The sequence below is a fragment of the Stigmatopora nigra genome, chromosome 5 (genome assembly GCF_051989575.1).
Source record: "Stigmatopora nigra isolate UIUO_SnigA chromosome 5, RoL_Snig_1.1, whole genome shotgun sequence".
In the NCBI taxonomy this organism is placed as follows: Eukaryota; Metazoa; Chordata; class Actinopteri; order Syngnathiformes; family Syngnathidae; genus Stigmatopora; species Stigmatopora nigra.
The window spans coordinates 16,327,501-16,346,175 of NC_135512.1; the positions used below are offsets into that span (position 1 = coordinate 16,327,501).

The following is an 18,675-nucleotide window of genomic DNA, read 5'->3' on the forward strand; positions in this document are numbered from 1 at the left end:
AGTGATGAGTATGGGTCCTTTTTTCTGTTTATGTTTCATACATACTGTTAACGGATGCAGTTTTTTATGGATCGTATCTTGTGCTGACGCGGCCCGTCTGTCAAATTCTTAAAGTCAATGTGGCCCCCGGGCCGAAAAGTTTGCCCACCCCTGGTTTACAGCATTGCTCCCTGAGCATTAATCTTTCCAATCAATGTTGGAGTGCTTGCCGTTTCGTCTTATCACGTCAAAAGGTTTATCTTACCTGTCTCCTCAAACATTTCAACTGACAGAATCTTCTTACAGTGCACAAGGTGGATCCACATCCCCCTTTTGGCTATTTTCATGTCTGCTGGTTGGTCAGCAACACTTGGTGTGGACGTTCCCTTTTTGGGTCGTGCTCCTGCCTCTTCTCTATTGTTTAGGTTGAGCACCCAGGCTCCTGGCACCACCATTGTTCCAGTCTGTTTACTGTTGAAAACCCAAATTCAATGCATTTCTTTAAAGATTTTCTTTTATGTAGTTAGCCAGATTAGCCTCATCATCCAGTTCCAATCGTGTAGTAAACAATGGTGTTTTGTATGGTCTACTAAATAGGATTTCCATATTTTGTTGTCTGGTGGACCTCGTTACAATTATTTCATAACAAAATATGGAACCTTTAGTCAATACCCTCAATTATTCTGTTAACACAATTTGGATGCCATTATCAATATAAATAAATGTGCTGTCTTTGTTTTCGCTTCTCGGTGCTCCCAAATTCCCCATTTCGCATAGCAGCTATGTTCCTTCACTTCAAGTTTAACATTTGAAGTAGTGCTGCTGCATTTTCATCAAAAATGTCATTGGACTAAATAATTTTCCATAATTTGTCGTTGCCATCCCTAAAAAGGGCTCATTGGCAATTCCAGAAATTGATTTCAAATCATTTTCCACCTTTATCTGATCGACTGATTATATCTTGGTGGCCGGCCAATTAAAAAGACAAAAAGACAAACAACCCTTCACGGTCTGCAAATTTCTGCCACCACTGGAGGTGGGGCTTCTTGGCAACTAATCTTTTTTTGCTGTCCCATCAGCAATAATCATTCTCAAAGGAAAAAGGTCAATGTTGTTTGGTTGGCATCAATTGTTTGATGTTTATGCAAACCATAATATTCTAACAGTCATTAATATGACCCACGCCAAAGCATATTTCACCTGCTCCGGGCAAAACAAGGAATGTTTCCCATGCACTGAAAACATCCCTTGCCTCCTCCGTCCTAGGAAAATCATGCTTATCCAAAATTAATTATTTCATGGGGCAATCAGCCACGTGGTGCTCTTAGGGCACGTAAAAACAACGATTCATATATCATCTCTGCTTTCAGCTTTAACAAATAAAAGTTGAGTTTACAAATTTAGAGAAGGTTAAGAAATTCAATTCTATTAGGATCTGACAGCCGTTTCTGGCTGCCGTAAAACATCTCAACTCTACGTTGCACGGTTTGGACAAACGTAGCGAGAGAATCTTAACACACTCACACACCCATTAATCACGCTCAAGGATTATAGACTAATATCTGATTTTTTTTATAAAAAATAACCACTAGTTATTTGTTACTCTGTTAGTAGATGGTGAATTACAACCAATAAAAATATTTTTCCATTGTAATATCCTGTTTTTTTGGTGTTCTTTTCATAAGGTTGGAGCAAATTTATTTCTATTTATTTCATTTCCGGAGGAAACGATGATTTGACACACAAGACCAGTCCCAGAACCATTAGGCTCGTATCTCAAGGTATGACTGTACAGTCGTATTAAAAAGTGTGGAGACCTCAGAAAATGTCTAATATTTTCAGTTATTCATTTCATTATCACCCCTCATGAACTTAAAGTAGGTTAATGTCGAATGTTTTCTTAAGTTAATCATAATGGTATCATGTTTTATTTCAAAGCACCTTTCAGGACATGTTACAGCCAAATTTCCAATGTGATACAAAATAATCTGATGTATTCTGCGTTCCATATTACTAAGCAAATTATGTTTTTCTTTGATCTTTCTATATTGATGACAGCATATTTTTCAGTGATTTGCTGTTAGACATTGAATGTTATTAAACTAACCTCCCAATGATGTTGATATATTTTTTTAAATATCATCTCATTTTCTGAACCGCTCTATTTTCACTAGAGTTGCAGGGGGTGCTGTAGACTATCCCAGCTGACTTTGGGCCAAAGGCGGGGGACACCCTGAATTGGTGGCCAGTAAATCGCAGGGCATAAGGAGACAAACAACCATTCACACTCATACGTAGGAGAATTTCGAGCCTCCAATCAGCCTACCATGCATGTGTTTGGAATGTGGGGGGAAACTGGAGTACCTGGAGAAAACCCACGCAGGCCCAAGGAGAACATGCAAACTCCACACAGGTGGACCGACCTAGATTTGAACCCAGGTCCCCCACTGTGAGGTTGACGCACTAACAACTCCTCTGCCCTTTTTCAAAAATAAAATCGTAGTTTCAAATTATTAGACACAACTGAGTTTGAAATTGTTTTATATTTTCTAAAGAATTGAACTGAAAATAGTCGTTAATTGAATCTCCATCATTTGGAGGTCATATTTAACAAAGTTAAAAAACATTTTAACAAGTCATGTTCCATTTGAACAAATGACCTCTTATTTGATAGCAGCTTCACAATTCTTGCATCTATTGAACTTGAGTCTTTGAAGCATTTCTGCTTGAATTTCTTTGCTTGGTGTCAGATTAGCCTCCCAGAGCTGTTGTTTGGACATGAGGTGACTCAACCTCATAGTTATTTTGCTTGAGGGTGCTCCAAAGGTTCTCAATTAAGTTAAGATCAGGAGAGAATGGGAGCATGAGTTTCTCCACTTTTATGCTTAACAGGCTCACCAGTAGGCATTCCCAAATACATGCACAAAAAAGAGGAAAAGCCAGTCTTTTGGAAATTTCACTTGGAAGAAGAACAACTGTTGTGGCAACGTCCCAACTCTGTTCTGACCTTACAAATCTTTTTTCACATTCACATCAGACATAGGCATTGTCGTCATCATTGACTTGACAAAAAGCCTAGTAGTCATCATACCCTCAGCTGCGTATGACGAAATTGTATAGTGCTTCTCCACTGGTCCGCCATCCCAGGCAAGACCCCTTAACTGACATATTCAGACTTGTTAGCACTCCGCCACGATGGAAACATCGCATCACCTCTTGTTGCCTCACCGATGCTAACAAGAATAAAATGTATCACTTACCTCTCACTGTCTTCTTACTTACCCTCCCTCAGTTCGCCTGTAGAAGGCAGATCCACGCCAAAAATTGTGGGCAATGGATCGGGCGTTTGTCAAAAAGATACTAGGAAGCGGGGCTCGGAGTGGTTGTTGTCGTAGCCCAACCGCAATGGCCGCCCGACATCCGCTCCCCTGCCTCCTTTCTCTTCGCCGTCTACGGCGTACTTTGGGGGGGTTGGATATCTTCGGAGATCCTGGAGGTCTCCGGATGTTCTTAGGGATATCGACAGTCAGTCCGTAGTAAGTTTTCTGTTGTTTTATTAAATTCAAGGGCCCTAGTTACAATGCACTTCTCAGCTGTAAGGGGGAACGTTGATAGGTTCATAAATAATTACCCTTCCGATGTAATTATCAATCACTGAAGGCAGACATCTTATTCAATTATTGACATTTAATTAAATAGATTGCATCATGGATAAGGACCTTAAGGGAAGATACATCAAAGCAACAAGACTTCCCCCTTGTCTTCATAGTATCCTCCCGAACAGTAATTCCCGTACGGCTTTTAAGGCCATAAATCAAAACAAATACAAGGTTATTGATTAATTCAACATGCGTAAGCAAAAACAACATCTGTAACTAAAATAACAAACAAGGTATTTTAACAATAACAAAACAGGAAACTAAAACCAACCCTCATTTGGATTAAAACAATCATGCCTTCATTTGACATAACAATCATATAACAATTACATAAAGAAGCCCGAAGTGCGTTACGAGGTATGCACACTATGCAAGTGATATGGAAGTGGCAGATATTCGTATCTGCAAACCCAGAATAAAAAGTCCTCGGAGCCCAGACTGGGTAAGATGTCGGAGAAACAATCCTTTGATAAGCAGTCCTTGTGAGAGGACCAGACGACTGTTTATGACCCAGAGCACTTTTCGAACAATAGGAAGAATGATTTAACAAAGAAATGATTTACTACACATATATGTATAATAGTAATACAGAATAAACCCAACAGACGTCAATAGTCAAGAGTCAAAACAGATGAAGGTCTTGAAGTCTTGTGGATTCTGTGGTGGGCGCAGGTGCAGTTCCCAGATCAGATTCCCAGCACTGCAAGGTGTTCTGGATCCTGGTTGTTTAGACTTATGGGAGTAAAGTTTATTAGCAAAAGCATAATTTTAGGAGTCAAGTTCTTTCTGGCTCCTCTTTATTTAGTTAAACTAAAGTTATCAGGACCAAGCATTCACTTGGTTGCAAGCAAACATGATATTAGTGAGCTAATAATGATGAGCAAAGTAAGTTTAATGGTAAAGCAAAGCATTTCTTAATTGCATTCAAATATATAATACTAATAATATGAAATACAATTCTCACAATGCTTATAGCAGCCAATGCTGTAGAAGTATTCCTTGCAGCCTGAGTTCGTGCATTGACATGCATGAAAACGATTGTGTTACGGAAAGTACGGATTTCTTTTTGTACCAGGAAAGAAACTGGTTGGTCATTAACTCCACATAACTTTCAGAGGTAATTTTCACACTTAAAGGGGCCAACCAGCTCTTTCCCCATGCTTCCAGCTCAAAACAGGGTGGCAGTCCATCAACCATCCCCCACTCCATTCATGTGGACCATCAGTGAACAAGACTGTTTGACAATTAGTCTTCGTGTATTTCTGGGCCCACCCGCAACTGTTTCTGCTTGTGAGCATTAGTTAACGATGGCTGAATAGAAGCAGAGCTGCCAACTTCACCAGAATGTCTGTAGTTTACCAGGTGATAGGTTCACCAATAGGTATTCCCATATGCACGCACAAATAAAGAGAAAAGACAATCTTCTGGATTTCTTCTTGCTAGGAAAAGCGAACCGGTGAGGTCAAGTCCCCGCTTCGTTCTGGCGTCACACGCTTTTCCTGTTTATTAGTGTCAAGGACCCTAGTTACAATGGGCGTCTCAACTCTCAAGGGAAGGGTGGGAAACAGAAGTGAGACAACGATATAGTCAAAACAAATGAAGGTTTGAAAGTCATGTGCAGCTCAAGGTGCTTTGAATCTTCTTTGTTTAGTTCACTTCAAGTAGTCCAAGGTCCAAGGCATTTTGGTGTTTAGTCTACCTAAAGTTCTAAGGAGCAAAGCACATGGCTCTCTTGAGTTTCCAGTTATGTCTACAACTCTGATTTTTCTCTGAGAGTGATTGAAACAGATACTTCTTTGTCACAAAAAAAAACATTCATGAAGTTTGGTTCTTTTATGACTTTAGTATGGGTGAACAGAGAAAAATGATCAAATCTACTGGGTCAAAAATATACATACAGCACCGCTAATATTTGGTAACATGTCCCTTGGCCATTTTCACTTAAATTAGGCGCTTTTCGTAGCCATCCACAAGCTTCTGGTAAGTTTTGGTTGAATCTTTGACCACTCCGCGTGACAGAATTGGTGCAGTTCAGTTAGATTTGATGGCTTTCTGACATGAACTTGGTTCTTCAGCATCGTCCACCAGTTCTCAATTGGGTTAAAGTCAGGACTTTGGGAAGGCTATTCGAAAACCTTAATTTTAGCCATTCCATTACCAATTTTGATGTGTTTGGGGTCATTGTCCAGTTGGAACACCCAACTGCGCCGAAGTTCCCAATCTTTGGGCTGATGACTTTAGGTTATCTTGAAGAATTTGAAGGGAATCCTCCTTCATTATCCAATTTACTTTCTGTAAAGCACCAGTTCCATTGGCAGCAAAACGGCACCACAGCATAATACTACCGGCACCGTGCTTGACTGTAGGCATATGGTGCACTTGAAGTTAGAGATCTCACCTTTTCTCCTCCAAACATATTGCTGAGCATTGCGGCCAAACAGCTCCATTTTTGTTTCGTCTGTGTGAAGTTGCTTAAAACAGGAGTCTTAATATAATGTGCATTTCTAAAGAACATCCTGTCTATAATCTCTGTCTTAATCTTATGCTCTTTCATGATGTCTATAATATCTTCTCAACTCGCCTCAGTGTTCAACTGTTGTATTTTTCCATGATGCCTATAATCTCAACTTCCGTACTTTTCCATGACATCATGCTGAAATTCAATAAAGGCATCCTTCACCTTGAAAAGATAAGAGAGAACCACCGAGCCGAGCGCGAGATACCACCTCGTGCCTCGACCTCTCTTCCGCCGGCCGGTGCCTTTAAAATATAACACAGTCTCTGCCTCGTTTTTCCTTTGTGCACGGTTGGTAACTACGTTGATCTGTTACTTCAGGCCCAACAGTCTGACCACAGAACTTTCCTCCAAAAGCTCTTATCTTTGTCCATGTGATCAGCAGCAAGCTTCATTCGAGCCTTAAGATACAGCTTTTGGAGCAAGTGCTTCTGTCTTGCACGGCAGCCTCTCAGATGCAAAACATGCTTGACTGTGGACACTGACACCTGTGTTCCAGCAGCTTCTTATTCTTGGCAGATCTGCTATTTGGTGATTCTCGGTTGATCTTCACCCTCCTCACCAATTTTCTCTCAGCAGCAGGTGCTAGCTTGCGTTTTCTTCCTGATCATGACAGTGACAAAAGAGTGCCATGCACTTTATACTTACAAACAAGTGTTTGCACTGTTGCTCTTGGGACCTGCCGGTACTTTGAAATAGCTCTAAGTGACTTTCCTGACTTGTTCAAGTCAAGGATTCGCTTTTTCGGATACATGCTGAGCTCCTTTTTCCCATTGTAGCTTTGTAAGCATTTCCATCCAATGAGCCCTATTTAATTTGCTTCAGAGAAGTCATCAGCTGTAGTCACTAATAATCACCTACAGTGATCACTGGTACTTTGGGCCAGGCATCGACAATCTATTCCAAATTGTCACATAACTCGTGCGATGCTGGCCCGTCTTTGTATGGAGGGTTAAAAATGCTGCGAGCACACGGAAGTCAACTGCCTCGCCACTCGTCTGAGATGTTTTGAATTGATTTACTGTAATGCTTGTAATTCGCGGGCAAGCATTTTTAGGGTGAATATCTGCTTGGTTCATGGCAATAAGTAGCATGTTGGCAAGAAATGAAACCAGTCAATTTGGTGTATAAACAAGGCGCACTGACTAATTGGGCATACATTTTAGAGGAACTTTTAGAGTGCGCCATATTTTTGTGAAAATACGGTTTGTCCTGAAATCAGGTCGACAGAGATTTGCAGCTCTGGTCTCCGTTTTTGTATAAATGGTGTATGACTGACGCGGTTCAATTTATGAAAGTTTTACAATCAAAAGGCACAGAAGAAACAAAAATACAAAGCCACAGTTTTGGTCCAGATTTTCTGGCTAACCAATTGCTTCCTATTCTTTAATTGACCTTTTCACCCTAAACATGAGTTGAATAAACAGTACAAAGAATAAAATCATGCTTGTGCTAGTGACTTGACCACTATTCAGTCTAGGATTTTGTATTGTCACTGTACCTGGCACAAGGAAATTGTGACTTGAACCTACTGTCTACTGTAATGGATGCAGAGTGTATAATATAACTGCTTTTGTTGTCGTTAATACACAACTGAAGTTAATTTATACAGGTGAAAAGAGCGCAGGTTCCTCCTGACCCTGCTGGAATTTCTGCGCTTAGCTTTGTGCTGTTTTGACAGAAAAAAAATTGACACACCAAAACATTCAGGATTGCAGGACTGAAATTCAATTATGGGTGCAAAATTGTATCTAATATTTTCTTCTACAGATTTCTACGTGGGACGTGCAAACAATCAGATGGCGCATGTCCATTTTCCCACAAAGTTGACAAGGAGAAGGTAAAATACTGTTCAACTTATGGGCAGTACATAGACTTGTATTGGTGTTGCGACATATACCTCCATATTTTCTCACATATAAGCTGTGTTTGTAACAAAAGAAATGATGAATGGATCAAAGGTATGACTTATATGCGCACAAGACTTACAGCGTGGCTATATGTTGGCAAATTGACATTTGTTATTTGTTGTTTATTTTCTGTTTTGCAGTAAGAAAACAACCATTACTGGATAGATTACGAACTTCCAAATGATATTGACCCTTATAATGTGATTTTCATTCATGCAGTATCTCAGAAATGCCACATCCCAGGATTTTTCTCAAGATTTTCCCTTTAAAGCAGGGGTCTCTAACTACCCTGCTCGGCTCAGAGAGCTGCCGTAATCCAATACGATCGGAGAGCAAAAGTGCGCATGCGCCACAGACCCGCGCGACTGAAAGTTAAACGGTCAAATCGAAAGTGCGCATGCGCCACAGAACCGTGCGACTGAAAGTTAAAAATTCAATCCGAGACTCATTCCTAGTGTAAACACATTACAGCTCCAGAGATGTCTGTTTCAAAGCCTGCCGTGAAGAGAAAGGTCAGTGATGAGCACAGACAGTTTCAAGAAAAGTGGGGCGTGCAATATTTCTTTGTTGAATATGGGGATGTGCTCTACTTCACTGAGGTATGTTGGCTCAGCCGGGGAAATGTATTGAGGAGATTTTTTGAGTTGAGAGCAGAAGTAAAAGACTTCATGGAGATAGACGGGGTTGCTGTTCCTGTGCTAAGTGATCCCAAATGGCTCATGGACTTAGCTTTTCTTGTTGATATCACACATGAGCTTAATGTACTGAACAAGAAGCTACAAGGCCAGGGCAACTTGTCAGTCCTGCCTATGACAACGTGAGAGCATTCAGCACTAAACTTTTGTTATGGCAAACCTTTTCCATTTCCCAGCATGCAAGGCTCCAAGTATAGGTCCAGACTTACTGATAAGCATCTTCAAGCTCTTTTGAGGGTCTCCACTGCTTCCTCCCTCAAACCAAATGTAACTCAGCTATGTGAGAAGAAGCGCTGCCAGGTCTCTAGCAGCAAGAAGTAGACAAGAGAAGCTGTGTCCAGAATATTTCTTGTTCAATGTTCCATTCAAGTTCAGAATGTAAAAATTTAAAGAGCTGTCAATACAGACATTTGAAACGGAATAAAAATAATTAGTTTTCTCTACTTAGCCAGCCACTGTATATCTACTGTATTCTCATTATTTTTTATTTTTTTATTACTTATGTATTTATTTTTTAATAATATTTAAGTTAATTTATTTAATCCATTATTTTTTGTTAAAAAATAAAGATATTTGATAACGTTGAAATGTTTAATCAGCGCTTTTCTTGTGGAAATCCTGATGCGGCCCTGTCTCACCCAGACTCTGCCTCTAGCGGCCCTCAGGTAAATTTAGTTTGAGACCCCTGCTTTAAAGTAACACATTTGTACTCCCTATTAATACCATGAATATGGAGGTTAAAATTGTGAATCATATACAGTGTTCCCTCACTTGTCGCGGTTAATGGGGACCGGGACCACCCGCGTTAAGTGAATTTCCGCAAAGTAGGCATTCCCCTTCAAAAATGATTAATTTGAATTTAATTCCAAAAATATATATATATATATATATATATATATATATATATATATATATATATATATATATATATATATATATATATATATATATATATATATATATATATATATATATATATATATATATATATACTTTTTTTTTGATTTTTTTTAATGTTTTTTTTACCCCCCTGTATCCAGTACACCATATAGAATATGGGTAGAGAGAGTGAAATTCATGTTATAACAAAAAAAAACTAAAATATGTTGTTTCAATGTAATATTTGTATTTTTTTTTCCCAAAAAAATCCACGAAGCTCTGAGTCCGCGATAGCTGAACTGCGAAGTAGCGAGGGAACACTGTACACGAGAGAAATTGGAAAATTCAACGATTTTAAGGCAATTATACGGCTTATATGCGAGAAAATACGGTATATCACGTGTCAAACCGATTCCATAAAGGGCCAAGTGGGTATAGGTTTTCCTATGAACTGAGACAGTACAGTATAAGAAATATTAGTCGATATTGATAATTATCACAACTATCACATCTTTTTTCTTTCACATTACAAACTTCTGTGAATAAATAAATAGATTTCTTACCTTCTTATTAAATTATGAAAGTATCTATTACCTTTTTATTATTATTATTTACTTACTACCTTACTAATCTAAATCTAAATTTATGAGAAAAGATAATATAAATATGATTTTAAAATGTATTTTAGCTTTTCTGTTGTGCAATAAAAATAAGACAACTCCTCCTTACACTCCGAAAAGTAAAGAATAAAACCTGCAAACATTTTGATACGCATCTTAATTTTTATAAATGTTCTTTCAAACCAAACATTGCTTTGAAATTTGAAATAAATAAAATAATCAACCGAACACATCATCACCATTGGCAAGCAGATTATTTTCAGCCTGACAAAAAGAAACAGTGTTAATTTACCTCACACATGGCCATTTACAAAAAAAAAACAAAATAGTTGGATGAACTTAACCCATTTTAACCAAAGATAACATGTTTAAGATTTTTGCAGTTTTTAGAACATTTACATAGAATGGGGGAACACCTTTATATCAAGTAAGAAAAATATTACAGGCGGTCCTCAAATGAAGACAGTGGGTTAACGACATTTTCAATAAGACTTCTCTTTGCACATTTAAAAAAAAAAGTAAGAACGCCAGGTACAATTCAATTGATCTTTTAGTGGATTGATCTGTGTTGTCCTGTATCTCGCAATCGCTTATTTTGGCCGTGTTTTTGTCGTTTGGCCTTAATACTCCATTTTAACCTCTATTGCAAACCATGGTTAAAAACGTGGTTCCTTATTATCCTCTTCTCCTGAGCGTTGGTCTGAAACTAGCTTTCATCTCGCAACAGCGCTGTGGTGGTCGGGTGGTGTGGTTGCAGTTGAAATATTTAAAAATCATATTCATGTATCATATTCAGGTTCTTGGCTTGATTTCATCATCAGCGGTATGCACGCATTTGCATTTGATGTTATTCCTGCATGTTCACCTATTAGAATTCCAATCCACTCTTCAAAAGTTGCATACTGCATTTTCCTAATTGAAGCCAGCTCTGTTAGATCATATTAAATTGGACTCTGTTCATATAGTCTGTCAGAAGTAAAATATGTTGAATGACTCAATGGGCTAGTGCCAAATGTGTTTTTATGCTGCAAATACTTGCCTCATCTACCTCTGCTGCACAGGCCTCAAGTGCACAGGAAAATATCAGAAGAGCTGGTTGAGGCGCTGCCTATATCAATATTTCTTAACCAGTTGATCACAAGTCTTCTCCATACTATGGCCCCACTTTGTGGTTAAGGGTGTATGACTAGGGAAAACCCACCCTTAACTGCCTCAGATATATTTAGAAAGGCCTCCACTGAGCTCACTCCTGCACGTCAAGCACACCAACACTCGTGCACAAGACACATTCACTATCTACCACTGTCAACTGCAATTAAGGTTATTGTGCTACTCCCCATGGCAAATCACCAGCTTCTGCGACCAGGCTGATCTGTAATTGACAGTTGTGTGGTTTAAAGCCACCATCTGTTGACAAACCCATGTAATGGCTTGAAATGTCAATCCTCGCAACATCACTCCAATTACTCTATTATTTTATTAAACTATCATGATGAGCCTGACATGAAGCCCATTAATTATATGTTTGAAGAAAAAAGGGGAAATCCTCACATCACTTTTCTTTTCCACCTTTAGATGCCAGTTTGCTCATACTTCCTCAAAGGAATCTGCAACAACAGCAATTGTCCTTACAGTCATGTATATGTGTCCCATAAGGCAAAAGTCTGTGAAGACTTTATCAAAGGTTACTGCCCTGAAGGTGAAAAGGTAAATATAATCATCACGCACTTAGATGTTTTATCCCAATCATGGTTTTATTTAAGCCATTTGATACATGTTTTTTTGAATTTTATTACCAAAATAAAAATGTCTTCATAATTAACGTAAATACTGTACAGCTATTCTTTCAGATAAAACTGAAATTTAACCAACATCGTCTTAGAAATTTAATTCAGGCCTAACTACAAAAAGCATTGTAATTTTTTTATTGCAAAAAAAATATGGAATTGCCTGCTTCAGTGGATGTACACTCAGTTGATAATTTAAGCCCTAACATAACATATGGGATACTTCATTGAATGTGATAGATTTGACTTTGCTGACCCACAATCTTTAGTCTGTAAACGAAAAAAAAAAAACTGTTTTAATCCCCTTTTGCTTTTGGCCATAAAACTGCAAGTTACCGAGTGAACACATTGGCAGACTGTCCGATTATTTCCATTAGTGTGGGGGCCAGGATTTTTGTTTTATCTTTCCCCAAGAAAATCAATTGATATTAGATTAGATTAACTTTTATTCAATCCGTATTCGAGAAATTCAGTTTGTAGCAGTAGCAAGCACAGACACAGGAAAAGACAACGTGGACCTAGATAAAACTGGAACCACACACAGGAAGCCTACACAAGATTGGGACCTTGTGCAGACTGAGGCTGAGGTGTCAAATATGCAGAATCACCCTTCCAAGTTGATCAGTCCCTCAGTAGTCTAGAGCTGATCATCGGGACTGGTAGCCTTCCTGGCCTGAATAGTTCCAAAAAATGTCCAGGACTGGCATAAAGAAACTTAGCTAATAAAAAATGACTGCCTCTCACATGTGATGGGGGAGTCGAGTCGTAAAGGTCGTGAAAAATGTAATTTAAAAAAATAGGAAAGAAAAGATGTAAAAACAAAAAAAACAGTAAGAGCGGACGGACATATCGCAAAATGTTTGATACTTGTAGTGTAGGGAATTGGAACATGAGCACTGCCGACCAATATAAGGCTATTTTCTTTCCGCCCAACTGAACGGTGATATGAATAAATTGATTTTCTTTTGCCCCAGCTAGCATCACCAAAATTGCACCAGTAAAAATCACATTATTTTATATAATAAATTATTAAATTTTGTTTTTTCTGGTTTGCTTGTGGAGACGAGCATCATAAATGTAAAATATTTAACATTCAGCAGATCCTAACTGAATGGAGCCCAAGATGTTATCGTGAGTCACGGACACTTATGTTGCTTCAGACCCTGGTTTGAACTTGTACAGTTAAACCTAATGATTTATGACCCACTTTGAACTTTGCAACCAACAATAAAACCAAAAAGAAGGGGTGCCGTTGGAAATGGTCCAACTTGTGTGCCTGTGCATTCTCACGCCTGGCTTCATCTAATAATGTAGTACAGTCATACCTCGACATACGAGTGCCCCGACATAAGAACAATTTGACAATTTTGTGGAAATATTTATCTTGAGATACGAGTAAAATTTTGTGGAAATATGAAAAAAAATGAAAATCAGACATAGGCATTGTCGTCATCATTGACTTGACAAAAAGCCTAGTAGTCATCATACCCTCAGCAGCGTATGACGAAATTGTATAGTGCTTCTCCACAAGTTCGTCTTCCCAGGCCAGACACATTTATGACATTTATTTATGACATATTCATGCTTGTTAGCTCTCCGCCTTGAGCGCCATTTTCCGGCGACTACAAGTTGCCTCACCGATGCCAACAAGAATAAGATGGATCACTTACCTCTCAGTCTTTATACTTACCCTCCCTCAGTCATCCTGTGGAAGGTAGATCTGCACCAAACGACCTTCCTGTTACTTCAATTCGACTTGACTTAATTTCATAGTAGGGATATGTGTAGTCGTCACGTCACGTGTTGCTGCAGGTTCAGAGACCTGATGGCTGATGGGAAGAAGCTGTCCTTGAGCCTGTTTGTCCGTGCTTTGTAGGACCTGTAGCGTCTGCCAGATGGAAGCAACTGGAACAGGCTGTGTCCAGGGTGGTATGGGTCTCCAACAATGGTATCGGGGGTTGGCAATGTCTTCTAGCGATGGCAGAGAGCAGCCGACGATCTTCTGGGCAGTGTTTATCACCCTCTGTATGGCTTTTTTGTCTGCTGCCGTGCTTCCGGTATACCACACTGTAATGCCACAAGTCAGGATGCTCTCCACAGTGGCTCTGTAGAAGGTTGCCAGAAGCTTGGTGTCCAACTTGTCCCTTCTCAGTACCCTGAGAAAGTGGAGTCGTTTCTCGGCCTTCTTCACTAACACTGTGGTGTTTGTGGACCAGGAGAGCCTATCCGTGACGTGGACTCCCAGGAATTTGAACGATTGGACCCTCTCTACACATACTCCGTTAATGAGGAGTGGGGCCAGGTCTGTGCTGCGCTTGCGAAAGTCCAAGATTATTTCTTTAGTCTTTGTGGTATTCAGTGTAAGATTGTTCGCTGAGCACCAAGAAGACAGTTTGTCGACCTCGTCTCTGTAAGCTGACTCATCCCCGCCTGAGATGAGTCCGATCACAGTGGTGTCATCGGCGAATTTGATGATAGAGTTTGACTGGTGGGCTGGTGTGCAGTCGTATGTGTACAGGGAGTACAGGAGAGGACTCAGTACACAGCCTTGTGGTGAGCCTGTGTTTAGTGTGATGGATGAAGAGAGGCGTGGACCCATTCTGACAGTTTGTGGTCGACCAGTCAAGAAGTTCTTTATCCAGCAGCAGATTGAAGAGGATAGTCCAAGGTGGTAGAGTTTGTCCTTAAGGATGTCCGGCTTGATGGTGTTGAAGGCTGAGCTATAGTCTATGAAAAGCATCCTCACATAGTTCCCCTGGTGCTCCAGGTGGCTCAGTGCTGTGTGAAGAGCCACGGCGATAGCATCCTCGGTGGACCTGTTTTCCCTATAAGCAAACTGGTGCGGGTCAACTGAGGGGGGGGATTGTCTTTCTGATGTGTCGGGCCACCAACTTTTCAAAGCACTTCATAATCACAGGCGTGAGAGCAACAGGCCTGTAATCGTTCAAGCTGCCGATGGTTGGCTTTTTGGGGACAGGAATGATGGTGGCAGATTTTAGGCAGGCAGGAACGATGGATTGTTGCAAGGACCGATTGAAAATGTCCGTGAAGACTCCTGCCAGCTGTTCAGCACAGGCTTTGAGCACTTTGCCAGGTATTCCGTCTGGACCAGCAGCCTTCCTGGTGTTCACAGACTGCATTTCCAGTCTCACTTCCTGTTCCTGAAACTCCAGTGTATTGTCGCAGGGTGGTGGTGGGAGCGTTGACACTTGGTTTGATTTGTCAGATTCAAAGCGGGCAAAGAAATGGTTCAGTTCCTCCGCTAGTGAGACATTTGCGTTTACAGACATGGAATTGTTCTTGTAGTTCGTGATATGTCGTATTCCCTGCCACATCTTCTTTGGGTTGTTTTCTTTGAAGTGCTCTTCGATTTTCTTAGTATATGCTGCCTTGGCCTTCTTTATGCCCCTTTTCAGCTCTGGTCTGGCAGCTCTATACTTTCTTTTGTCCCCCGATCTGTAGGCGGTGTTACGGCATTTGATAAGTGCTTGAGATACGGGTAATATCTTGAGATACGGGTAAAATTTTGTGGAAATATTTATCTTGAGATACGAGACAAATTTTGATATACAAGCATACATCGGACGTGAGAGGCTGCTCGTAAGAACATCATGGTCACTGTCTTTCTGGTCGCAACTCCCTCGTGTAATGTCTCTACTAGTGCTGGGTGGAGCGTTGCTTTTCCCCCCCATTAGTCCATCGCTAATACGAGAGGAGTATATACTACTTCTTGTTGGCTAGTGGTCGTGCGTTATCCTATTGTGAGGACATTGGTGTGCATCATTTTGGAAATATTTTTAAGGGAAGACAAAAGCAAACAACTCTCAATAAGATGCATCTGAAAGTCAGAGTGGAGGCGGGAAGAAAGGTATCAAAATTTAAAACTAAATTAGAATTAAGTTTAGCGTAAAGTTAGATTAAATTTACTTTGAGTGTGTCTACATCGTCATCCAAGTTCTTTTAAATTAGTTTATGTTATGTTACGAACACGTTGCCGTGCAAAAAGTCTCCCCCTCTTCTGTCCCTCTTTTTTCCCTCCGTGAAATCTGTCTAATTTTAGTCGTACTTTTAAACACGTTACAGTACTATTAAATCAATAGCTATTTGTTACTTTGTTAATAGATGGCAAATTAGAAAAAATACAAATGTTTTTCCAATCCAATATCCTGTTTCAGTCCCGGAACGCATTGAGTTCTTATCTCGAGGTACCACTGTACTTGTATTCATGTAAGACTCTTCCATTGAAGTAGGTGTCAGTACCAGGTAGCTAACTGATTTGTGCTTGGAGACTCCAAGAGGTTGCATTGTGGATAGCAGGCCGACAGGGAAAAGTGATGGTTAAGTTTTTGAAAAGGGAAAATGCTGACTCTGAAATGGACGCTGAACAAAATCCAGGGCTGGATGAAGGGCCTAGTATGAATGGAGATCAAAAGAAAGCAAAGTTTATGGTGGAAAGCATTACAGTACTATCTATACTTATGCATGCCTCTAAATACTGTCATTCAAGAGCAGTGGTTCCAGAGATTTTTTTTTTGTAACTTGAACATTTCACTTTACATGTAAATTCTCTCATTTGTTCCATGATCCTCACACAACTACCAATTAAACCCCTTAAAATAGGTCAGTGTCCCAATTTTGTATGAAAGATGTGAGAAAACACAAAAATGAGAGAAAATCATAAGAAAAGTATTTTCTTAATGTCTTAAAACCATACAAAATCTATCTGTGTTTAAACACATTGGACTTTTATTAAAGTTGTCAAAGTCGGCAATCGCATGACTCGTGATCACTTTTTCTCAATGTTTTTTTCTACAGAGACAGAAAGTTTGTGAAATATTTACAGCATCTCTTTGATTTTTTGCTTATCGTTGAATATTCCATTAACTCTAGAAAGTTTGTTTTTGATGCCCCCTCGACCAACTGGTTATCCACACTGACAACTTCTTTTCATTCGCACTGGCAATTTTCTTGGGAGGCATGGTGATAAAAATAGAAGCAGCTGCTTAATCCACAGTTGGAAAAACTCAACAAAAAATCAATCAGAACTCCGGGACGACAAACGGCGGTCTAAGGTACTGAAGAGCGAATCTTGAAACAGTGGTTGTTGTGAGACAGCTAATGAGAGTCCAGTAGAGAAAGGAGCTTCTAAAGTGGGAATCAATGCATCTGCGACAATATTTTCAAAATAAAATAACAGATGACGAATGCATGTACTTTTGGGGGTTTTGGTAACTTGGATATTTTTATTATCTCGCGGCACTCATGTGGATATAAAGATATTTGGTAATCTTGAAATTTCACACGTAGAGGCGTTCGTAAGTAGAAGTATTACTGTGCATCATTTTCAGGTTATGAAACATGTAATTTGCAAATGCCTGTTCCAATATACAAAATTAAGATCCAAGATATGAAATCCCCCAAAACATAAATACATTTCCTGTGTTCGTTATTTTATTTTAAAATTGTCCTGTGTCCTGCTTGACTTCCAATTGGACCCTCAAAACAGCAACTCTATTTTGACAGCCGTCATCACTGAGTTCTTAAACCAAAAATAGAATTTGTTCAACGCTGCTGACGGTGGAATTTTCCATGAATGTTTCAAAGTGCGTGCTCCGGGCGATGTTACGGCAATTGCCATAATAATTTGGCGAAAATAGAGCCCTTTGGACAGCTTAGATGCCTGGACGCCGCAGAGGAGCAATGTGGAAATTGAGTTTTCATTTAGGTCCGGGCATCTGGCAGACGTTGTTCCTCTTATCCAAAAATACAGCTCGCTGGAAGGGTAATTGAGGACTGGACGCCACATAGGAGCAAAGTACAAGTTTGATTTCCCCCTCCAAACAATGACTGAAATAACGATGAAGAATGTGGTCTGAGTACACAGTTTGAAGCAAAGTATCCCAGAGATTGATGACAACATGGTCATAGCCATGGAATATGGCAATCGTCTTGACAGTTTAATGTCCTTGACAAAAGCATATTGGTAACAAAAAAGAAACAGCGGTCGGAACTCCCTATCAACATCTTCCTTGTGCGCTGAAAACCTTCGCAAAAGCTCCTCTATGGCGCTTCCTGAAGATTCCATAGATGATCCAATGTCTTTCAAATCTGATAAAAAAGACTTAGTTAAAGCTCCCAATAACCTTTGTTTTTAATTAAAATTAAGCGGATAGGAACTATTTTCACGGTGAGTACAGTACATAAAGTATTTACATTTTATATATAGATTTTATTTAGATATTAATACATTAGTCTTTTCATATGCTTACGGTTGTATTATCTAATAAATAGACCTCTTGATCATTGGACTTGTGTATTTCTGTTTAGGTGCGAAAATATGTAATACCGTAGTAATATAAAGGGTGATCCTTTTTCGTGATTTTTCAATTAAGGCGGCCATCTACATTATCCGTGGTATTCGAGTGATTACTGTAGTGAAGTCTGGATAACCTCTAATTTCTCCAGAAGTAACGGAACCACACTTCTCTCTTTCCCAACTGGGTACTCGGGTGCAAAGGTAGCATGCTTTACCTGGAAATGTTTTTCCACCTGGCTCTTTTTGTTATTTCATAACTTCTTGCTACAAAGGGAACATATGAGCAATCTTTTCACATTGTCATGTTCAGTATTT

General features: G+C 39.6%; 1 protein-coding gene across 3 annotated transcripts in view; it reads left to right on the top strand.

Moving 5' to 3' along the window:
• Positions 1-18,675, top strand: part of zc3h3 (zinc finger CCCH-type containing 3) — a 79,798-nt gene that overhangs the window by 44,260 nt on the left and 16,863 nt on the right. For all 3 annotated transcript variants that reach the window (XM_077716425.1, XM_077716424.1, XM_077716426.1), the window contains 2 exons: positions 7,924-7,993; positions 11,833-11,964. In XM_077716425.1, coding sequence (XP_077572551.1) covers positions 7,924-7,993; positions 11,833-11,964 — 202 coding nt within the window. The remainder of the gene's footprint in view (positions 1-7,923; positions 7,994-11,832; positions 11,965-18,675) is intronic.